This window comes from Saccostrea cucullata, unplaced genomic scaffold (genome assembly GCF_032062105.1).
Source record: "Saccostrea cucullata isolate Sc308-1 unplaced genomic scaffold, CSIRO_AGI_Scuc_v1 ctg1748, whole genome shotgun sequence".
NCBI classification, from domain to species: domain Eukaryota; kingdom Metazoa; phylum Mollusca; class Bivalvia; order Ostreida; family Ostreidae; genus Saccostrea; species Saccostrea cuccullata.
In genome coordinates, this window is record NW_026938651.1 from 7755 (window position 1) to 33467 (window position 25713).

General features: G+C 33.8%; 1 protein-coding gene across 1 annotated transcript; it reads right to left on the reverse strand.

Annotated features, from left to right (window-relative positions):
* Positions 1-8785: 8785 nt before the first annotated feature.
* Positions 8786-12541, reverse strand: LOC134250812 (uncharacterized). The gene is made up of 3 exons (XM_062733154.1): positions 12475-12541; positions 9771-10640; positions 8786-9446 (listed from the first exon to the last, which is right to left on the reverse strand). The coding sequence occupies exons 2-3, from the start codon at positions 10626-10628 to the stop codon at positions 8886-8888; spliced, it is 1419 nt and encodes a 472-aa protein (XP_062589138.1). The 5' UTR covers positions 10629-10640; positions 12475-12541; the 3' UTR covers positions 8786-8885.
* Positions 12542-25713: the final 13172 nt, after the last annotated feature.

Sequence of the window (25713 nt, forward strand, 5' to 3'; positions counted from 1 at the left end):
CCGACGTTCAATGCATGCCTATTTAATGATACCCCCCCCCCCTCGGATTCAGTGCGTATGTAATATAGAGTTCTTTTCTTATTATTCTCATACTTAGAATATAAAACATTTGAATGGACCAGGTTCGTAGTATCCGGGGGGGCCTGCCCCCCCCCCCCACTTTTTTCCCGAACATTACCTTTACTATAGAAAATGTCTATTGAAAAGATGGTTGGACCCCCCCCCCCCACACTTTCTACCACAGTATATACATAGCAAGAAAAGATAGGAAGAAAGAAATTGGAAGTGAAAGGAAGTTTGCCTTGAAAAAAGTTGGCCACTACCCCCCCCCCCCCCCCCCCCATCGAAATAGGATTTTCGAGTTTGGGTAATTTTCAATTTTGTTTATTTGTTTTTTTTTGTTTTTTTTTTTTGCTTGTCAACTTTTTTTAGGTAAAGTAAAAAAAATTTTCTCAGGTCCCCCCCCCCCCACTTTCAAAAACGATGCTACGTGCCTGTGGACATAGTGAGGGGGAATATAACATATGCAATCAATGTAGCAAGCTTATTACAAGTTTAAATTCTCTGCAAAGTGGGGTCCGGCATTACACGATCAGTCCTATACTCGGCACTCAGGGTCGTGGAGCAGTGACGGATCTTTTTCGTGCCACGTACTGCGACACGGGACCTCGCCTTATATTGTCTTATCCGAAGGACCGTTCTCTCCCACAGTTGGATTCGAACCCGCGATTGACTCCTTACTTCGCGACTCGAGGGCAGACGCTCTAACCAGTGCGCCTCGCGGGCGATGCAAGAGCATCAACGAAAGTTGGAAACGTGGGATAATCTGCCTTATAAATGGGACGGGACTGTTGATGGGATATGCATTATACGATTTTTTTTTCATTTTATTTAACATATTTTACATTTATTTTATGTTATCAGACACGTAGTATCGTTTTTAAAGAAAAAAGGGGATGTGATCGAAAACTTTCCTTTAAATCGTGTGGAGAAAAAGGGATTCAACATTCTCATATGAAATCAACCGTAAAAACAATGTATGAAAAAGGGAAAGGTGACTTCTTATGTACCTGTGAAATTTTTTTATGAATTGATACTAATATATATGTTATCATAAGCGCCATTTCCTTCATGTAAGGGTGTATTAAATAAGCAAACTGGTTCGCATAGCTCTACAGGATTCAGAAATTTGAAACTATAGACCGTCCAAACCGTAACATATAGATGTTGAATTTGCATCCAAACCAGAACACTTCCATCATCCAAACCGTACTATATTTGTTATGGGCACATAAAATAAAACGGTTTTTAAATACATTTCTTGTATGCGACATAAATTACACTTTTAATATCTTAAATGTAAAATGATTTTTCTTTCTTTTGGCCGCTTCAGATTTTAAATATATTTGATATTATTTTAACAATCACGAATTAAAACTTGATAAAGGGGTATGAATGTCAAGTGCATCGATAAAATAGTGCATCAACGAGTTATTTAATGAACTCTATAAACAGACTTGAAACACATCATTTAAATTAACCAGATACCTATAGAATTTCAATAAAAAATTGAGAAAAAATTAATATTTACCAAAATATAGACCTGGAAAAGGTACACAGTATTCCCCGGTTGTACATTTTACGCCATTTTCACCGCATCCAAACATATCACAACCGGCGCGGATACCCGACAGTGCAGATGTGTATTACTAATGGTACATTAAACAAGAGGCCCATTGGGCCACATTGCTCACCTGAGTACTGTAGCTAAGAAAAAGTAGAAATTGGTTTATTATTGAAAAGTTAAAATCCAAAAGTAATCCCATGATCAATCATGGATTTGCTTTTCTTCAAAGAATTTTCCCATATATTTCTATGTAAAACTTTGGTCGGCCATTTTGGCCCCGCCCTACCCCCTGGGGTCATGATTTGAACAAATTTGAATCTACACTACCTGAATATGCTTCCATATAAATATGATGAATTATGGATTTGTCATTCTTGAGAAGAAGATTTTTAAAGAATTTTCCCATAAATTTCTTATGTAAAACTTTGGTCGGCCTTTTTGGCCCTGCCCTACCCCCAGGGTCATGATTTGAACAAACTTGAATCTTCACTACCTGAGGATGCTTCAATATAAATTTGATGAATTATGGCTTTGTCATTCTTGAGAAGAAGATTTTTAAAGAATTTTCCTATATATTTCTATGTAAAACTTTGGTCAGCCATTTTGGCTCTGCCCTACCCCCGGGGGTCATGATTTGAACAAACTTGAATCTACACTATCTGAGGATGTTACCCCATAAGTTTCATCTTTCCTGGCACAGTGGTTCTTGAGAAGAAGATTTTTAAAGAATTTTCCTATATATTTCTATGTAAAACTTTGGTCGGCCATTTTGGCCCTGCCCTACCCCCGGGGGTCATGATTTGAACAAATTTGAATCTACACTACCTGAGGATGTTAACCATAAGTTTCATCTTTCCTGGCACAGTGGTTCTTGAGAAGAAGATTTTTAAAACATGCCACCAAATTTTCATTAATTCCCAATTATCTCCCCTTGAATGAGGGCATGGCCCTTCATTTGAACAAACTTGAATCCCCTTCACCCAAGGATGCTTTGTGGCAAGTTTGGTTGAAATGGCTCAGTGGTTTTTGAGAAGAAGTCGAAAATGTGAAAAGTTTACAGACAGACAGACAGACGGACACCGGACAAAATGTGATCAGAAAAGCTCACTTGAGCCTTCGGCTCAGGTGAGCTAAAAACTAAAAACTAAAATTTGTATTAGTGTATAAAGTTTGATGAAAATATCTTAAACAGTTTTTTTCAGAATTGAAAATAAAATATTAAATAAATTGGATATAGATAATAAATTCTCATCAAATTATGTATAAGTGCATGTTAAACATAAAAATGTCTTAAATTATTTCTTAAAAACTAAGCAAAATACAAATTAAAGAGGAGGGAGGTCAAGGTCACAGGAATGTGCAAGATGAAGTTTTTGATGCAGCTGAATAGCTCTCAATAATACATATCAGCATATTATGTTTGATAAAAATATCTTGAATGATTTAATGAAACTGAGCTTAACACTTTGTTTTAAGAAAAGAAAGGTCAAAGGAAAGGTTGTGGTCAAAATGTTGTTCTAGCTGAAAAGCTTACATCAGTGTGAATTTATTATTAGCATATGAAGTTTGATAAAAATATAATTAATGGTTTATTTAAAACTTAGATAAACACATATTTTAAAAAGTGAGGTCAAGGTCAAAAGAAAGGTCATTGTCAAAAATGTTGATCCAGTTGAATAGCTCTCATCAGTATGTATCAGCATATGAAGTTTGATAAATATATTTTGAACTGTTTATTCACAACTGATCTAGTCTAAGACATTAATTTTAGAAAAGTGAGGTCAAGATCACAGGAAATGTCAAGGTAAAAAAGAGTGAAGCATTGTAAATTAAGCTTTAACTGCTTACATCAGTACGTATCATCATGTGAAGTTTCATTACACAACTTGAATCATTATGGTTTCTTTAAAATAAAGCTAAACACTAATTTTAAGAAAAGTTAAGTGAAGGCATAGCATAAAAAACTTGAATCTACATTATATGCGGATGTTTCCATATCAAGATTATACATGCAAATTCAAAGAATTGTGGTCCTCTGCTTTCTGTGTTTAAGTGAATGGGATGCCATAATTTATGGCAGATTGTGTATCAAATATGCATCCCTATCATATGTCACTTTATGAAAATTAGGTCAAAGGGGGGAAATCATTGCATGCTCGAAATATTTTGTTGCAGGAAAAGTACATGTCAAATATGAAAGTCCCATCTCTTTTCAATCAAAAGTTATATATATATAAATATATAATATAATATTTTTGAAAAGTAGGTTAAACTTCTAGGTCAAGATCACAGAGTCAAAAGTCATGATATATTTAGAAAAGTCTTTTCACATGTAATATACATGTATAATTTAAATGCCATATCTTTTCTCTTTCAAAATGATTAAAGCCATATATGGCGTAACTGATCAAAAAATATAATTTTAAAAAATACAGAATTAAGTAAAGAAATATAGTTAATACATTTAAATTAAAACTTTTCATACAATTTTGAACACGGAAATTTGAACTCGTTTCAAATAATTATACGATTTTATCTTCTGTGTAATGTGTTATTTAAATCTTTTGTATTTTCTTCCGAGTCGGAGAAAATTCCGAGAATCCAAATTAAATTGTGATATCTTTATAAAGCAATTGACTTAGATTTTGTTATTTACGGAAAATTTCTATCTTTATGTAAAGTAATGATGCAAATAATAAGTTTTTATAATTTTAGTCTAATAATTTTCATTGTACATACGCCATATATGGCTTTAATTTAAAATGTTATTTTTTGGAAAGTAGGTAAAATTTTAAGGTCAAGGTCTCACTTGGGTTAAAAAATCATAGTACATTTAGAAAGTTTTGTGGTAATGTACATGTGAAATATGAAAGCCCTATCTCATATTATTCAAAAGTTATGATCAAGGTTAAATTTATTGTGACAGATGCACATACTGTCAAGGATGGCCAGACTGACAGACAAATAAGATTTAATGTTCCCTCCCTTTCCCCCAAAAGTGAAAACGGGGGATAATAATGCCCTTGCTGTTCTTGAGAAGAAGATTTATGATGGAAAAAATCCCCTGCATATTTCTTAACGCAAATCAGTATTGTGTTTCTATGTCATTTAATTGTTTGTTTGTTGTTAAACATCCCTCTCAGGAATTTTTAACTCAAATGGAGACATCACCACTTGAAAAATAATGAGGACAAGTCAGATTTGAGGTCAACATTCATTTTAGGAGTTTTCAACCATTAAGACGTAAAGAGACAGGAACTCGATCCTTCCCCTCACCCCATCCCAGACCCCTATTTATTCATGACATGTATGCAAACTACTGCTTGTTTTACATTTTAAAAAAAATATGTTAATAGCCTATATACAAATACTTTAATGTGGTCCATCTCTTTGAATGATTTTCATTCCTAATTCTAGGAGGATAGGTTGATGAATGAAATGTCAAGCAATCTTATCATTGATGCACTTTTATTTCATTTAATGCAGTCATATTGTGAACATTTCCAGTTAGAATCATTAAGAGAGTGGGGATGACCACCAGGGGGTTCAAAACCTTTATACCATTAAATTTACATAACATAATAACACAAAAAAACGCAAAATTATGTATGGTCAAATGGAAAAAGTTTCCTACTATTTAGGAGTCACATGATCATTTGCCATTACTGTTTTGTATCTTGAGATCCCCCCCCCCAATTTGCAGGACTATAATATAAAAAAGACTTTGGATGCCCTCCATCCTAGAAAACAGACACCACCATAACTTCTCCTTTTATTTGCTTCTCAGGAAATTCTGGTCTGGAAATCCCCCCTCCCTCCCAGAAAAAAAAATTCTGTATCTTGTAACTGAATGTAAAGTCGATAACGGGCGATAACTCTTTAGAATGTGAAATTCGTCTTATTGCAGCATCGGATGACCTTTGATCCTTTAAACTTTAACCTAACCAGTTGCATTTCAGACTATTTTACCCAAATCTATACCAAAACGTGTACTTACCGACTGCCATAGCTCCAACTTCATGAAATATAATCCAATTAAAACACGAAATAATTCCTACTGACATACATGCAATGATGTGTACACAACACTACGCCTAGTACTGCACGTGCAGTGCTATCTAAAAATGATAATGGTAAAACTAGAAAAGAAACTCGTTGCAAGCAACGAGAGGTCTTCCGTCCGATTCTGAAAAAAACCCCGCAGAATTGAGCTGAAAAAAGTGATAAAATTTGTTATGAAAACAAAGGGCATTGAACCCGGGTCGTTACCATGAAAATCCAAACCGCTTACTATTACTCTATAAGAACCAAACCTCTAAATGTACTTGTATATACTTCTGCAACAGTACATTTGTTTTCGAATAATGAAAGGCAGGTCACTATTCATAATTTTGTGTCAAACAGCACGAGTAAATCTTCGCGCTTTTTTCTTTGGAATGTTCCATGAAATAGGTGCGATAGCTTCGATGGAAATGAAACAAGAATGTTCTTATAGCTTAAATTTCAAGGTTAAGAAAGTATATTTAGCATACTTACACATTCCATATCGTATATAGATAAATAAAACTAAATCAGTGAATCTGGTAAACTTTTTACCTTTTTTTTTTTTTAAATTTCCTGTTCATCCCCACTAAGAACATACATATATTGATAAAAGCATGCCTACTACAGTCAGGGAATCAGATACCATTTATGTTCAATAATTTAAATCAGATCTTTGAGACAAGAAAGTTAATATGAACTCCATTCAACGATATTTTGAAAAATGATTTTCTTATTTTTTTTCTTTTCTATTAGTTGAATATGACACAAGTCTGCATGAGCAAAACAGTGGTTACGTTTAATACTTACTATGTACATCCATATTGTTTCTTAAAAACTATTACTTATACCTATGATTTAAAATCTAATTTTCCGAAACAAAAGATACTAGGTATCGTATTTCATTTGCACATTTAGTCTTTTCTTTTTCTACTTTGAGAACCAGCCAAAACCAATTATAGAAGACGTTTCAGACGACCAAGGATTAAACCATAGTTTGACACAGAATTATAACGTAACAACGACGTGAGAATCCAAGTATTCCTTTACATTTCATTTATCCTATTTTACTTTCATTCAAGCAAACGCTCGGCTGACTTCGTAAACCCTGAATTGCGAAATGTCGGAAATGACAGAGACAGCCGCCATTTTGGACCCGCTTCAGATTTTTAAATGTTAATATCTAGAGTTTGAATTTATCAATATTCAAACAAATGATACAGTAAGCATTAAAAGAAAGGTTTCTATTAGCATTCCAAAAATAAATGAAAAATATTGAAAAACAAAAAAGTTAGAAAATACGGACTTTTTAATTTCGCTTCCAATAGCAACCGGAAGTAGTAACGACGCACAAAAAGGTGATTCCGCAAATCTAGAAGTGATCATCTATCATCTCTAATAAGTCTCCAGTTAAAATCTTAAGCCATTTTTGAAAAAAAGGGGGAACAAAAATCCGTTTTGAAATCAGAAAACTGTCAATATCTTGGAACCGAAGGTGAGTATTCCAAATTTTCCTTGTCATGCCACAACTTCATATAATGACGCATAATTCCTGAAAGTTTCATTGAAAACCACTGAACAGTTTTCGAGAAATCGCCTGCACAAAATTTTGGGGAAAAAAATAAAAATAATAATAATAATAAGAAACAGTAGAATCACTAGAAGGTCTTCCGTGAAGACGGAAGACCTTAACTAGTACTTAAGTTAGGTACGTGACGCTAGTCCAATGTGATGCAGGTCTTCAAATACATTTACAGTATAAGAACAAATTCAAAATTATTATTTACAAATTAAAGATGTTTTATCTTAACTTTGCCATCTAGGCCTATTTCCAAAAACAGGAAAATATGGTTTGTTTGTGTGTGTGTGTGTGTGTGTGTGTTGATGGGAGAGGGGTGGGGGTTGACTAAATTGATTGGGTATACATGGTATATGGCAGCTTTCAAGGTGTTTCTGCCTAATCAAGTATAAAAAAAGTTTGTACATTTTGAAAAAAATCATCAAAAACGCTTTACACTAATTTGAATAATATTTTTTGTTGATCTATATGAGAAAATAGATTTAAAAAGTTCCAACAATTATGGGCCAAAAATTTACCCCCCCCCCCCCCCTTGTTTCAAACCTAATTTACATCATTAATTGAATTCTGTTGTTTAATTTCAGACTGGTAATGAATTACGAATATGAAATACATGTACCTATAAGATCGAGGCCCATGGGTCACATGTTCACTTGAGAATATTATGCTCAATTTGATGAATACATGGAGGCCCTATTATGTAAATTATTGAATTATATTGACTTTTTCCTTGGTAAAGCCCAATTTTAGAGGAGTGTGCATTTAGAGGCAAACACCTTAGTGCGGGTATTACTGTCTCATGACAGCATCTAGTATTTGCATACTTTCTGTTTTCTCCAACTATGAACCTGAACTCAAAATTGCATTCATAATACAGAAATGAATTTAGTTTTTGAAAATTCATGAGAACATGAACTATGAGGCTTCATGCCGCCATATTCTATGAAGTGGCCCCATCCCACCTCCGGGGGTCATGATTTGAACAAACATATCTACACTACCTGTGGATGCTTCCACGTGAGATTTATCTTTCCTGGCCAAGTGGTTCTGGAGAAGATTTTTAAAGATTTTCCTATATATTTCTATGTAAAACTTAGATCAACCATTGTGGCCCCGTCCTTCCCCGGGGGTCATGACTTGAACAAATTTGTATCCACACTACCTGTGGGTGCATCCACACGAGTTTCATCTTTCCTAGCCCAATGGTTCTGGAGAAGAAAATTTTTAAAAAGATACCATTAATTTTTCATTAATTCATTATTATCTCCACCTTAGAGCCTAGGGCTTGGCCCTTCATTTGAACAAACTTGAATCCCCTTTATAATTTGTGGAAAGTTTGTTTGAAATTGGCCAAGTGGTTCTTGAGAAGAAGATGAAAATGTGAAAAGTTAACAACAACGACAGACAGCGGACGAATTTTGATCAGAAAAGCTCACTTGAGCCTTCGGCTCAGTGTGAGCTAAAGAGAGGTTTGCCATATTATTCTTGTGATTTTTATTTAAAGCGAGATAACATGAAATTATAACTGTCATTCAATAGCCTTGTACATGTACATATCATGAGGCAAATTGGAATTAGAAAACTGAATTATGAAAATGCTTTGTATGTTGTTATTTTTTTTATTAAAATTATTATAATTTAGTCAAAGAAATGTACTTTGTAATTACATGGACTTAAATCTCCAAGAAAAAATCGGCTTGATGAATTTCCAGTCCCTGTAGGGCCTGCATGATATGCTCTTTGACCAATCGGCATGATTCCCAAAGAAGAAAATGCAGAACAAGATACGGCGTTTGCACTGAACCAACTGTAGATAGTGTCTGCATTTTTAGAATTCTCATAACTTCCACAGCGTTTTATTCTTCGACATGGTCTGCTCCCGGTTAGGTAATCATAACAAGTACTGGAGCCACCACAACTGTAGTAAGGGTACGAACAATGATCTACCTGTGCACATGGAATGTATTCTGCTGTGTTTTGGCACGTTTTCTGTAAAGACTTGTATAGGAGTTCAGCAACGGTAATATTTAAATATGGTTTATCTTTTTGGACGCTATCAATCACGATATCCTTTCCGTGAGCTGTTTTCATTATTCCTTTGCAGACATGGGAGTGTGAATATACACCGCGTGCATGTTCGTGTACTATGACAAGCCAATCCCGCCAGAAATATTTCGTTGAAAGTTTATCGTACAAACGCTGACTTAAGGAATAACTGTCTTATTTTTCGAATTCATGAAGTGATCAATGGATTGGCTTGTGTGATAATTTGCATAAACGCCGAAGGCGTTTATGCATAAAATTATCACACAAGCCAATCCATTGATCATCTTCATGAATTTGAAAAATCTGACAGTTATTCCTTATATTTACATGCTTTGATTCCGCCAATCCACGGGCTCCAAGCCTGCTTCTCTCTAGGTGTTGTTCCGCCCTGCACGTGGTTTTTTTTGGAACCGCGCCAAAACATTCATGAGGAAATCAATTACATTTACAAATGTTAATTTTATCTCGGACAAAGACATTGGAAATGTAAATATTAAAATTTGCATAGTCAACATTCACATTGTCAAGTGTAAATCTATCAATGTCCTGGAGTGATTGGCTGTAATATATGTTTTCTAATTCTAAATCAACCATTTGCATTTTATTTTGAACCTGTCCAATTCGATTGTTCCATTGCTGAGTATAGAATGGAATAACGTTGTCATATCCTTTCAGAGTCAGGTATCCTATTTCTAGTTTTGCCGAAACAAGAAGCAATTTCAATATGCCAATCATGAATGTTCTCATCTTGCCTCTATCATTTTCCGTGTACTTCATTGCTGGTCTTATCAAACCTTTACTAATTAAGCCATTATCGAACATAAACGCTGCAAACAATTTGGAACCACTATCAAGATAATCAGTCTCATAGCTGTGGAGAAATAAATTCTTTTGTTCGTTATATCCTGACTGTGGTACCTGAAATATTCGAGTAAATTGTTCGGAAACAACATGGATCTTGGCCTCCAGATCTGAATAAACAGTCTGCGAAGTTGTCCAGTGGATCAATCGAGTGACATCAGAAAATTCGGCGTCTACCTGGTCAAATCTTCTGTTTATTGTGTCGGAAAGGTTTCGTAAAAGTTTGAGCTCAAGAGAATCGGTCGGAGTTGAAGAAATGCCAAATATCAGTTTTACAACGGAGGAGAATATATTAAAAAAGGGGGCAACATCCTTTGCCACATTTTTCACAACATTTAAAAATTTCCCATGGCTTATATCGTTTGTGACAGTTATAATTATACGAAGGTCACTGCTGAACTCTGCGTTGATATTTGACAACGGCGCAACAATTAAGATGATGCCGAGGAGGAGGAACTTGTAAGAGATCTGCATTCTTTGTGAATCCTGAAATTATGTTGAAAAAATGTTTTAACCAGTCCATATAAAATTCACAGAGTAACCATCTTGCAAAAAAAACGTTTAAGGGGGCCGACTGTACCATCTTAAAATGAAGCGTATTTACTGTTTTAAAGCAACTCTTTTCACTTGATTAATAAAATTAAACAAATAAGAAATTATAGGTTCAAAAATGTAATTATATAACGTAATTTTTAACCAATTTTGCAACTGATAGGTAGGTTGACGTCGTTATATAGTGTGTTTTTGACGTTATCATAAACTGAAGCTCGTAAATAAAGAGTAATGAAAATGTTATTTGATAAAAAGTAAACGTACGCTATGAAAATTTGAGAATCTCTCCATCATACTTTTAATATTTCGTATAATACGTTTGTGCCAGCCATATTATGTTATGCTCTATAAAAACGGAATTTCGTTAATTTTTGGCCTTTTGAGATGCCCCCTCTGGTAACAAAACGGTAGAATTTTGTTTTTCTTACACATAATGTACAATATAGTATTACTCAATCATCATATATTACAGTTTGAACAAAAAGTCTATTTTTACAGTAGTATTTATCTAATTTGCTTTAAAGTGCTTAAAATTGACATTTTCCTTCATAATCCTATAGTTAATGTACCTATATTTTGAGACGGTCCCTTAAAAATACCTGGACGGTAGATTTCGCCCAAACTTTACATGTACACTTAAGTTAATGTAACTTATTGTATATGGTATAAAAATAAAGAGTTTCGCTATTGTAGTTTTCACACGATAAAACCCCAGACGGCCCCCGTAATGTTATAAGAACTAGTAAATGACTTTGAACTTATTTTTTGTTGCCAGATCCCAGGCGGGGATCCAGAAATTTTTTGGGGGGGGGGGGGTCCACCCCTGTCAAAGAAATTTCTCGACAAGCAAAAAAAAAAAAACCTAAACTCGCCCAAACGTCAAAAACCTATTTCGTGGGGGGTTGAGGGTGGGGGGGGGGGTAGTCCATGACTTCTTTGCCCAAATTCCTTCACTTTCCTTACCGATTTCACACGTATTCCCGTTTACCAAGGGTGTACAGCGTTTTCCAAGGGGGTCTTCTTGCTTTAGTACATTTTTTAACCTTGTAAATTCCATGGGGGGGTCTTGACCCCCCCCCCCGACCCCCCTCTAGATCCGCGTATGGATTCATTATGACGTCATATTCACTTTCAATTTTCTTTTCCTGTACTTTACAGCTCGTAATTAGCAGAATTATGTAGAAAATAGGGTATTTTCAATTTGAATTCATAAGAAAAGTAAATACCTATATTAAATTTGATATTTTTTAAAAAAGAGGCCATAAACATACAAATTACAGCTTTCTGAGAGACTGTAGGTAATATTGAAAAAATTTCCTTTGTCGAATATACCCCCCCCCCCCTGTATTCATGACTTAATTTGTCATTGAAAATGACATTTTAAAAAACTTTAAAAAATGTCCAGAAGCTTAAGGTTTTAAAGAAGCGGCTTCAACAGCTATTATTATAATTTGCAGAACTTAGAAAATTGAAATTTTGTATTTATCAAAGAAAAATGTATAAAAATTACAAAACATGAATTCCAGATTTTCTTTCACCAAAAATTGTTTTAGAAGAGGTGTACAAATCCATATATAGGCTTAGAAAAAATATATTGCACACATATCCTTCGTTTAGTGGAACTCTTCAACTCCAGGGAAGAACCCAATGAAGTGTAAACTACGTAATACTATGACCTAAAGTTCAAACTTACATATGGCCTTAAGGCCTATACTAGGAGTATTTAAAGTGTAGAAGTATGTTTCACATTATTTTTTTTTATACTTACCTTGTCAGTTGATATTAATGTTCGGGAATAAACAGAGAGAAAGCATTATATAGTTTTCTATCTGGAATGCTGCCCACGATAAAAGGAACATATTGCAATTCACACGGAAATAAATATTACGCGGAAATAGACACCAACTTATCGCAGCCTGCAACGGTCTTACAATTCGTTACTAAAAACTTCCAAAATATTATTCGTGCATTTTTCAAATGCAGACAGTAGATAGTAGTAAGATTTGCTTTAAATTAGCAGAGAATTCTTGAAGAAAGAACGTGTGTGGCAACGCACTTTGAAAATTTTTTTTCAAAGTGCGTAAAATTTTTCAAAGTGCGTTAAATTTTGGACACACTCAACGCACTTTGAAAAATTTTTTCAAAGTGCGTTAAGAATGCACATAATAATTTTTTACCATGGAGGCATTTAACGCACTTTGAAAAAAAGATATGAATGAAAATAAAAATTCTAGACTTAGATTTTAGTAATAGAGGAAATCAAATTGTAATAATTATATCTTTCGAAAAACTTTTTTAAATTTACATGAACTCATTTAACCTCATTGAGAACAAGGAGAAGACGAGTAGAAGGTCTCTCATCCCAACTCTTTTTTTCTTAAACATTGTACATAGCCGTCGGTAGCAAATTGAAAGTTGACCCCACAGGTAAGCCCCAATATTTAATGCATACATGTATATATTATGTATATCTTTGCAAAATATTTATGTGCCTACATGTAACCCCCCTTTCCGGTACTGATGCCTATGCTACACCCAAATATATGTGTTTACATAACTGGTATGACGTTGAAAACTTTCAATAAAGGATGAGGTGACATAACTGCTATCTGGGGTCCCTTTTTCCACGACGTATTATATTTAATCTACAACGATGCTGGTAGTTTTCAAACATGAGTGAATAAAAACGACACCTTTTGAATAGTTTCAATTGTTCAGGCACATTCTAATTACAAGAAATACTGCATTATCTTTGATTTTTTAGACCCTATCACAGCTAAGTTCGGCCAGGTTTGTGCGAATATTTTCTTTTATGGCAAAAGAATGGGCGGGTCTTAGTACAATAGAGGGACATGCGTGTCCGAGAACACCTTATATGGCTATTGTTATTATTTCGCACTTAGTCATTGTCCAATCCGATGACAGAACAACAAAACATGCTGGTTTACTACGTTTACATTTTATCGCACACACGTGGTTAAGGTCAATTTACCAGTTATCCTTTTCTATATTTCAAACTTTTATAATGGTCAGCCAATGCTGTTTATACTTAATAATACGCATGGATTTTCCGGTCCTCAGCATTTACGGTTTTTAGAACAAGAAATGCACATGAAACTTGTATTCACCGATACTCGGGAATACGTGTAGACCTAGCGAATTGCTCACCAAACACGCTACAAAACCATATCATGAATTCTTTCAGTTGTTTGTAACTGTATATAAATTTTGCTGTGGTTTCGGAAATGGTATATATGTAGATCCGTGTCTAATCTGTGACTCAAATGCATAAATAGATATCGGAAAGCAGTAAAATTCCAAGCATGTTTCCATAGTATTTTTGTGGTCTTCACTCGTAACGAATTTCTTTTAGCTGATTGGTCAATTAGAAAGTATCGCCTGTGCCTCGATTAGCATATGAATTCATTCTTACGTCAGAAAATCTAGTTCCGTCGATCTGTTTATAATGGGAAAGGCCACCTAGATTTTACAATTTTTTAAAAAATAGCATGTGAGCGCAGTTAGGTACAATTTTGTCCTTTCACATATAGGTGGATTTCAATAAAATACAGTGACCAGTCAAAGGAGAAAATTGTACCTACATGCGCTCGTATATTTTAAGGGCTTCAAAGAGTGGGGCGGGGTTAAAATGCAATGGGAATTGAATGTAAACATGATACCCCTACCCCAATAAAAGACCTATATCTTTCAAATCACGTTTCTATTTTTGTTAAAAATAGTATTCTATAAAGGTACACTTATCAGTGATGAGTTACATACTAAAATTTGAGTAAAATTTAGACATTTAATTTTTTTGTCATTATACGAGGGGCCGCAAGTCACCTCATCCTTTAAGTTTACATAAAATGCATGCAAACTTGAAAAAAAATTTGGTACAGTAAAGCATTTAAGCGAGAAAGAATTTTCTAAGTATGGAAAAATCAAAATCGCTCACTTTCACATTCTGATGTGACCTCTTCACAGAAGACTTATCAAACAGGTTCAATTATTTATCATACCTAAGATTTGCAGGAATATTGACAAATCAATACACAGTTTTTCAAAGTGCGTTAATATGGTCCTTATTAACGCACTTTGAAAAGAAATTTTATTTTTTCAAAGTGCGTTGACTTGGTCCCAAAATTTAACGCACTTTGAAAAAATTTTTCAAAGTGCGTAATTTTTCAAAGTGCGTTGTAACAAACGTGATTAATAACAGTAAACATCGTTTAGGATATATATATATATATATATATATATATATATATATATATATATATATATATATATATATATATATATATATATATATATATATATATATATATATATATATATATATAAATCGTGTCTTTTTTTTCATAATTGCTACATATATTTAAATGTTTTTTAATTTTCATGAATTCATTAAAGACATACATGTATCTGTCGTTTATTTTCAGTAATTGATTATAAAGAAGAGTTTTAAAGAATTTAAACTTGAAATATTCTTTTTTTTATTTAAAAAAATTAAAATGCCGTTATTAAGACAAAAATGACCCCCAAATAAAAATGACTCTCGGCCACAGTCAGCTGTCAACGTCGAAAAACATGAAGCCAGGTCGTTACTCAGCGTTGAAAATGACCCTTTTGCCTGTGAAAAGTAACACGATAATCCTAAACACCTGCAACCTCTACATATCCACCTAAAATAATGACTCTTTGGAGATTTTGGTAGAGAAATAACTATATGCTTTATACTGCATATCTTTGCCCCCACAAAAGTCAAATTTTGAAAAATTCTTGAAATATGCTAAATTCTATAACTTGTATTGGAAATATGAATTAACCTAACATATTATAGTTTCAAAGCAGTTTAATAATTTTTGTTTTTATGACGTCACAAACTAGTCCGATTTTATATCATTTTTTATAAAGAGGACAAAATAGACAAAATTTCACCAATTTTAGCTTTAAATTTATAGAGCACAAGTTTGCTCAGGAACAATATTTACACGTTTTATTGATATAATCATTCTTCACATTATCTTAAAATTAATATGAAGCCTGATCAGACCTGCGCTCGGTGATTTTAACTCAAAATATCGACGTAAAATATACATTTTTCTGTAGAAATCATGGAAATTTTAAAGTTACGTCATTTTCGTGACGTCATTTCAAACATATGACGCCATTGCTTATGAAATAATCAGGTGTTTTGAAGTCAGCATATATCCCCCTGTTTAAGAACGTAATAAAATATTTCTCCGTCAAGGGCAAATATTGATTATTACCGAATAAAGTTCTTTATACATGTATACATCGTCTTCTCGGCCTTCCAAGCAAGCTCGAAAGAACACCTCGAAAGTATTAACGCCATAGGATTAATTAAACATTGCAAAATGTAGCCGTGCTTCCTCCTTATTAACAATTTAGATACATAACTTTGAGTGTCCATTCTTAGGTATAACTTTATGATCTATCCTTACATTCAATAAAGTTTTGAACAACTTTGGAGCCATTACTTATAATGTATTTCAATTTTAATCAAAGGGTATGATTACATAACAAATTTGTCGTTTTTAACATGTCGGAAAAACCCGATTATAGTTGCGAATAATCTTTATTTTAATGTTTCTGAAACCCTGGCTATTAGTATTTAAGTCTGATTCTCTGGCCCAACATATAATTAATCAATTAAACTTATCTGTAACAAAGCATTTCAGTATTAACTGGAAATTTAATTTAGCCCTGCAGAACACATCCATGGAAAGTCGAAGCTGTCTAGGAATGGTGACTGCAATGGGGTTCCTCCTCCTTAGTGATGCTCACGTAAAGGGCCAGCAAAAATGCTTTGATGCATCACAAGCATTACAGTGCGAGGCAATGATCGACAAACAGTATAAGTTTGTAACAGATGCAGCACTGCAAAGTAAAATCTGCAGGACTGGAACTGATAGCTACAGATCTGTAGCTTTATGGTTTTATATATTTGTCTTTAACCATAACGCTACAGATCCCGTAATGCAAAAACAGTGCAATCTATGGCGCAATATTTTTAGCGCACTTTTGGGGAGAATTTCTCCACTTTCCAGCATCATTCAATCAACTACCTTTCACTTCCTAATTCTAGGCAAATTATTTAGCTGAAATGAATATTTTATCCATCTCCGAATCGAACCCTTTATAGTCGTCTCTGCTCTGCTCTTATTTTGTATATTGTTTAATGGACTTTGAGATTGAACACTGTTCGTTATCTCTATATCCTTCTCTATAAGTGATAATCTCGCTGAATTAAATTTGTTAGATTGCTGTAAATTCACTTTAAGCGTCTATAAATTGTTGGGAGGTGGATAAAATATACTTATTGGCTACAGGATGTGTCTAGAATTACTTAGGATGTGAAAGGTAGTTGATTGACCAATGCTTGATCTTGATGAAAGTGGAGAAATTCTCCCCCAAAGTGTGCAAAACTATTGCGAGTAAATAGCACCTTTTTTACGGGATCTGTAGCGTTATGGTCAAATACACATATATGTAAAAGCATAACGCTACAGATCTGCAGCTAGGAACCTGACTGCGAGGTTATGATTGTAATGTTCATTATGTTCTGAATTCCCCAGTTAAAACGAACATAAATTATTGATAAATAAAAATCAAAAACACTTTATATAGGATGAGCTCGCGAGTGCAACAGACTTGAATGAAAGCACAGTCTTTAGTTGAACTTCTGATATTCATATCATTCTACAAAAGAAACAGATGTAATAAAAAGCGATAAGCTTAAGTCAACGTAAATACGAACAACATCGATACTGGAAGGGTAGGGTGGGGCGGGGCGGGGAATTAGTCTGTTGCAATGTATCGGCGAACTTCGAATAACGTACCACCCAAAAATCTACCTTATGACTGAATCATGCGTAGCACAGATTCAACCTTTTCACCCGTAAACAAATGAACAATCAATCGATCTCCTTTACCGATGGACTTAATCTGCATACATAACAAACACACCTGGTTTACCATAACTTTTATAGATTTATTTCTTTAAAGAATCATAAAGACTGCACAATTGATATTGAAATGTTAACAGTCCTTTCAACGTTCGAGATGGTTAAGCCACATGTTATTATTATCCATACTTAGAGCGTATGAATGCTACATTTAATGTAGTCTCAACATAATTTTATTTCGTCTAAAACTGAATCTTTTGTTTCATTTTAGACGTCTCCATATGATTGAAAAATTCTCGAGAGGGACGTTAAACAACATACAATCAATTAATCTATTTTCGTCTTTTTTTATATTCCAAGATCACGTTGAGAATTTTTTTTAAATTAACATATAATCAAACAGTTAATTGTACTTATTTAATATTAGTGTTCTTCACATCTACTCTATATTTACTATTCTGCATTGCCGTGTGAATTACAAATGAATAAGTTTTCTTTATCATGAACCGTATTAAACTGTATACATTAGCCATATTTGTCCTTGTTTGATAAGAAAAACTATGTAAAGAAAAGTCTCTCAATCTATGACAGTATATCAACGTGTTTCGACGAGGTGAGTTGATATGGAATGACATAATTGTTACAAAAATCTTAATTAAGTAAATTTCTTTTTTATTTACAAATTTCAGAGTGTAAAGGTCTGTGATAAGTTATTAAAGCCTTTCTTCTTAGGACTTATGTTTCTAATTTGAGACTTTTCATGAAGATTTTGCTTGCGGTCAACCGTATCTTTAAGATTCTAAAAAGTGTATTTTAAAAATATTTTCTGCCTTTTTTGTTTTGGAAAAAATTTTCTTAATAAATTCAGAACTAAAAATACCAATAAACAGATGAACTTTGAAAATAAAAAAATGATTGTAGATATATAATTCGTGATGCATAGTTAAATAAATCTTAAAATAATTATTTTTATTATAGATTTCACAAAAATGAAGGTAACGTCTAAGGTATTTCTTCTCGGCATCTTTATTGCTGTGACATGGTCTAATGCCAAAGCCCAGCAAATGAGTGCCCTACTTGCAGTTAAAACTGTCACGGATGATATAAACAACGGGGCTTTTACAAATGTTGTTAAAAATGTGGCAAAGAATGTGACCTTTTATCAAAGAATTTTCTTCTGTTGTAAACTTCTTTTTGGTAAATCTCCAACTCCAAACAAATCTCCTGAACTCAAATTTCTGCGAAACCTCACAGACACAATTAACAGAAGATTTCATCAAGTAAATGCGCAATTTTTGGATGTCACTCGATTGATCTAAAGGACAAGTTTTCATAACGTTTATTCAAATCTGGAAGCCAGGATTAAAACCGTTTCCAATCATTTCACTCAATTATTTCAATTACCGGTGTCTGGATATGCTGATCAAAAATACATTTTTATCCACAGTTATGAGACAGATTATCTTAATAGTGGTCGAAACTGTTTGCAGCATTTATGTACGACAATGGCTCAAGAAGCGAAGGTTTTATAAGATCAATAATGAATTGCACGGAGAATGATAGAGGGAAGATGAGAATATTTATGCTTGGAATATTAAAATTGCTTCTCGTTTCTGCAAAACTAGAAATAGGATACCTGACTCTGAAAGGATATGACAACGTTATTCTATTGCATTCCCAGCAATGGAATTATCGAATTGAACTGTTTCAAAATAAAATGCAAACGGTTGATTTTGAATTAGAAAGCAAATATTACAACCAATCACTCAAGGACATTGATAAATTTACACTTGAAAATGGTAATGTTGACTATGCAAAGTTTGGTCAACGTTTGTACGATAAACTTTCAAGAAAGTATTTTTGGAGAGACTGCTTGTCATTATAAATCCTAATACAAGGATTACCTTACATGTACATGTTTGTGAGGGAGTTAAAAAAACGGCACATGGAAAAGATCTCGTAATTGATAGTGTAGAAAAAGAGAATCCATCGTTAAATATTACCCTTGTGCAACAGCTTGTCACTTTACTAAAGAAAAATTGTCATGATACATCACGTTTCATTCAGTGTTCCACAACAAAGACAGAGATAAATTGTTCGTACCCGCCGTACAGTTGTGAACATATCTGGATCTGTGCGGAATGTTTTAGATCTGGTCCGCACACAGATTGTTCTTATCCCCCTCACAGCTGCATGAATTCCTGTGATGATTGTCATCATAAAAGAGTTAGACGATGTGGAAATTACGAAAACTCTGAAAATGCAGATACTATCTACAGCTGGATTAGTGCAAAGGCAGAATCCTGCTCAATATTTTCTTCGCTGGGCATCATGGGAAATACTGCAAGGGCATATCACTCAGGACCGATAGGGAATTCATCAAAGCGATTCTTCGTTGCTGAGTTAAGTCCATGTAATTACAAAGTACATTTCTTTGGCTAAATTGATTGTGTAAAAGCTAGATAGATTAAAAAGAATTTTAATAACAAAGTTTTGTTGTTTGTGTAATTCTTGATATTCATTTCCAAGAAGGTAAATATCCTAGAAAGGCACTTTGACAGTATTTTATGAATTAAAGCGAGTCGAATCAGATTTATTTTTCATATCATGGATATCTAGTTTAAGTTAACAATGGACACGTCTTGAAAATGTATATATACATAATATAGACAAAAATCTGGATATTTCAACAGTATGTTCTTATTATGAATATTTAAGAGACAAGTAATAATTGATTCAGCTAGCATTTAATTCACAACATCCTCTCCCTGAGTTTTAGCCGAAAGCATCCATTTAAACATTTTTAATAATGTTGTTAATTGATATTCCATTTGATCATTTGAAGTATTGTAGATCAGGATCTGAAGGCTGTGTGTTCGGATGAGACTTTAAAAACGAGACCCCGTATCACCGTGGGTTTGGAACGATAACGATAAAGATCCCCTACTGCTCAATGTTCCCGAGTGCCGAGGGAAGGTTCAAATTTTAAAAACAGATGATACATTTTTTTTTATCTTTTGAGGAGACTTAATATCATGACACAAGTTTAGAAAAGTTGATAATTCTCAGAATTTTTCCTCCTAAGAACTGGAAAATGAAATAGACTATTTGATGATCTTTCAAATCTCTTAATATATTAGAGATAAGAGATATATATATAAGCATATATGGGCCAGATATGAAAAAGAAGACATTGACACCTTGTCAGAATGGATTAAATGTTTCAGATCCATGTTAAAGTCACGTATTAAAAGATTGAGGGGCAAAATGAAAACCATCTATCCTTCTGTGTTCAATAAACCAGAAGTGAAAAAAGAATTAGATAGATTACACGATCAGTACGTACTGGTTCCTGCCGACAAAGCAGGTAACAACATTGTCTTCGTTTGTAAGGCTCATTATATAAATTGCATTCTAGAAGAACTTGGATTTAATTCTACAAGTGGTAATCCTACTTATACATATACTTCTCTTTCTAAGGAAGAAATTCTTCAAAATCACCTGTCAATTTTGAATACTTTTTATATTCCACAGAGCCAAAATGAATTTGAACTACCTTATATATATTGGATTCCGAAACTTCATAAGAATCCTTACAAACAAAGATACATTGCAGGTTCCAGTAAATGTTCTACCAAGCCTCTTTCGTTACTTCTCACTAAAATATTGACAGTAGTGAAGGAAAAACTTCAAGAGTACTGTACAACTATATATTCAAGAAGTGGTGTAAATCAGATGTGGATACTTAAAAATTCTAAAGAACTTTTGGACAATTTGAAATCACAAGACTTTACAAAAATCAACAGCATAAAAACTTACGACTTTTCTACTTTATACACAACAATTCCCCACGACAAATTAAAATCCAGGCTTTTTGATATCATTGACAGCTGCTTCTTCAACAAAAATGGAACTCGTAAGTTTACTTACCTCGTCATTGGTCATTTGAAAAATTATTTTGTTAAAACAGATTCTGATTGCACACATAAGTACTCTGAAGTTGACATCAAGAAGATGCTTGAGTTTCTGATTGACAATATCTATGTGGTTTTTGGAGACCAGGTATTCCAACAATCTATTGGAATTCCCATGGGTACAAATTGCGCTCCGTTATTAGCAGACTTATTTTTATATTCATATGAAGCAGAATTTATGCAAAATCTTTTGCGTGAAAAGAAGAAAACACTTGCTGTGGCCTTCAACTCGACATTTAGATATATCGACGACGTATTGTCAATTACAATGATAATTTCCATTCCTACGTCGACACGATATATCCTGGTGAGCTTGAGATTAAAGATACCACGGAGTCCGACACTTCTGCTTCATACTTGGATATTTTACTTGAAAAAGACACTAATGGTAATCTAACAACCAAGCTATATGATAAACGTGATGACTTTAACTTTTCTATCGTCAACTTCCCTTACTTATGCAGCAATATACCTTCATCACCTGCATACGGAGTATTTATATCTCAGTTGATTCGATACGCAAGAGCATGCTCTACGTATGAACAATTTCTTAAACGAGGTAAATTATTGACAAGCAAGTTGATGAAACAAGAATATCAACAGTCTCGTTTAAAGTCATCATTTCGTAAATTCTATGGTTGATACAATGACCTTGTCAGCAAATACAATTTATCATTGAATGAAATGCTGACTGACGTTTTTCATACCAATAGTTAGTCCATTATTTATACACTGAATTGACCACGGATTTTTTCCGTTATTTCCTGATTATGACAACGAGCACACGGCGGGTGTGACCGGTCGGCAGGGGATGCTCACTCCTCCATGGCACCTGATCCCACCTCTGATGTTTCGGAGGTCCGTGTTTGCTCTGCTCTTATTTTGTATATTTGTTTAATGGACGTTGAGATTGAATACTGTTCGTTATTTCCATATCCTTCTCATACATTGAACATTTCATCTAGACAAAATCCAGAGAAGAATCCTACCTTAACATAACATGGGGCACAGGGCAGGTGTGACCGATCAATGAGGGATGCTCATATCTCCATGACATCCAATTTCACCTCTGTTATAAAAGAGGTAAACGTTTTTACTGCTCCTGATTAATGTTATTTGAATGGACTTTTGGGCTTGAATACTGTTCATCTTTTTATGTTATTCCACAATGGTGCATAAACTTTCAACTTATACCATATTAATAATAGCTTGCAAATATACTCGGGATAGAACTTTTATAATAAAGATTTAATAATCTCAACTTAAAAAAGGATAGAGAAGCCAGCAAAGAAATGACAGATCAAATGAAAAGGCAACACCAAATTGGCTCTTTCGAGGATGAAATCACCAAAGTACTTAATTGATAATGCAACAGTAGAAAATGAAAACAATTCGTATTTTATTTGGCAAAAACAGTCTCATGAAAGGAAAACAAAGGAAAACAAATATCTTGTCACCGGAACAACCGATCTTTCTTAAATATACACACGCTTCAAAAATTGGAGGGTATATAGTGATCGTCTGTCTTTATAGTCGTCCGTCCCTTAGGCTGCGGGGTGCGCATCTCTTATCCGCAACTTCTCTTATACAACTGAGTAAAAAAACCAGACTTTCACCAAATCTTTGCATCAAAGTGCCATACTGTGCATCTCCTATTCTAGTTTTTGATTTGACACTTATTTCAGATCTACAAGAGCCAAACATGAACTTTGCCATTATAATAGGTATCATGCATTATCAGTGGCCAAGAAAAAATGTAAGATAAAAAGAATAAGTCTAACAGTGGCGACAATGAGCAACAGAAAAAAAGATTATGGAAGACCCTAAAGACAGTCAGTCCATATCAAAATAAGCTCTGAGATAACATATCGAATTACATGTGGGTAGAAAAACCGATGAAGCTTTTGGTGAAACAGAGTACGCAATAACTCGTCTTCAGGAGCTCAAAATATTCGGATACAAAACCAGATTTTTGTCAAAGACATGCTTAATCTGATAAAAACGTTAGTCGACTTCTTAAGCTTAAGGTCAAGATCGATTAAATGAAAGGTGCCTACAGATTTATCAAATCGGAGAAATAGATTCCTTTAATGGTGTTTTATAAGTTCAGCATATCATATCTTCGGAGCATAATTTAAGGATAAACAAAATGGAAAACAAGCAAATTCAAAGAATTGTTGTCCCCCGCTTTCGGTGTCTTTGTTGGTGATATGTTATTTTTTATGACATATTGTGTCTAACATGTCTAATATGAACATCCTATCATATGTCATTTCTTAGAATTTATCATTGAAGTTGATTTTTTGAAGGATGAAAACCCATATCTTGACCGTTAAAAAGTTATGGCCAAAGTTAACGTTTTTTAAAAGTAGGTCAACTCCAAGGTCAAGATCAAAGGTTCAAAGTTGTTGATGAAATGTTTTCTCACAAGGATTACATACAGTATGTGAAGTATGAACGCCCTAGCCCTTACCGTTCAAAAGTTATGGTCATGGTTAAAGTTTTTACATAAGTACATAAATCTTTAAGGTCAAGGTCAAAAGGTCAAAGTTGTTGATATCCAATGAAAGGACTTGCCACAAAGAATACACATCTGAATATAAAAGTCCTAGTATCTGCCGTTCAAAAGTTGTGACCAAAGTTAAAGTTTTTAAAAAGTAGTTAAATCTCCAATGTCAAGGTCAAAGTGTAAAAGTTGTTGGTATCCAATGAAAGGTCAAAAAAATGTGTAAAAAAGATTACAAATTTGAAGTACGAAAGCATTAGACCTCACCGTTCAAAACTTATGGTCAAGTGTCACGACAGCCGTCGTGCTCTGTCCAGTCAGATATAACAAGATATTTTTTTCTATTTACAATTTTTTTTATCTATAAATAAAATCAATAAAAACAATATTTACAACATATTTTTACAGCTATTATTTACAATACACAGAAATTAAAGTCTCTATTAATCCTCAATATCGTTGACTCTAAACCACGTTTATCCAGACACGACCCGTTTCACGACGGACTCCCGCCAACTGGCTCCCAGTGGGTATCCCGGTCTGGTAAGTTCATTGCCAACACACACATGGATAGATTAACATTGGATAACATCAGGAACCTTTGAATTAAATAACATTTTTTTAAGTCACAAGCCACGTATACAAAAGGAAAACTCAAGTCACCATTGACTACAATTGCACTTATGGCACACCATACAATCAGTCCCGGTAATTTTAACCGAACACTTTTATAATAAGAAAAACGTTAAGAATACACAACATCTTAACAAAAGTGGTTTTAACTATTAAACCCACAACACCGACTTTATAAGCGGCAAAACAAAATAGCCTACGTGCGTATATAACTCAGTACATTGCACAAAAATAGAACAATAAACGCATGAGTAACTCTACCCAGCAAAACCTGTATACGTAAATAGTAACAAAAACATTAATTAACTCAAGTTCTTAAATAGTTCTACGTTTTAAATGTATTACTCAAAAACTTACATATGAAATAAAAAACAAACTTACCCCTTTGGAGAAATGGTTACCGTTGAAAGAAAAAATTTAGCCACTCATCTTGGACTGTATGTCAACCATTTAAAAGCTATGAAAACGTGGACCCTGGTTACCTGGTCAGCTATGCAGCGATTTAAATACCCCAAAATACAATAGGTCGTAACTGACCAATACCTGCAAAACTTAACTGAGGTTCAATAAGGTAACAAAAGTATAGAGGTCCAGTAAAGGGTATATAAAATAAAAACCATAAACATAATGTAAATGCAATTAAAATTAAATATTGATTGTGACAATATCTCCCCAACATAAGAAAGTTCAACGAACTTTTGAAAAAAAACCACAATCAATTATAGCATAAAATCGACTATATATAATTATATACATATCTAAATTCTGCTAAGACAATCAGCTCCTACATTTTCAGAACCCTTGATGGAAATAATGCGAAACCTGTATGGTTGCAGAAGTAATGCCCAGCGCATCAGACGTGCATTAGACACCTTGGCTTTGGTAAGATATACTAGTGGTTGATGATCTGTCTCTAGAAGGAATTCCTTACCATACAAATACCTGCGGAACTTTTGAACTGC

Coding starts and splice junctions, on each gene's coding strand:
- LOC134250812 (XM_062733154.1), bottom strand. CDS start 10,628: ATGCAGATCTCTTACAAGTTCCTCCTCCTCGGCATCATCTTAATTGTT. Junction 9,447..9,770: donor TTAATATTTACATTTCCAAT/GTCTTTGTCCGA, acceptor TCCTTAAGTCAG/CGTTTGTACGATAAACTTTC.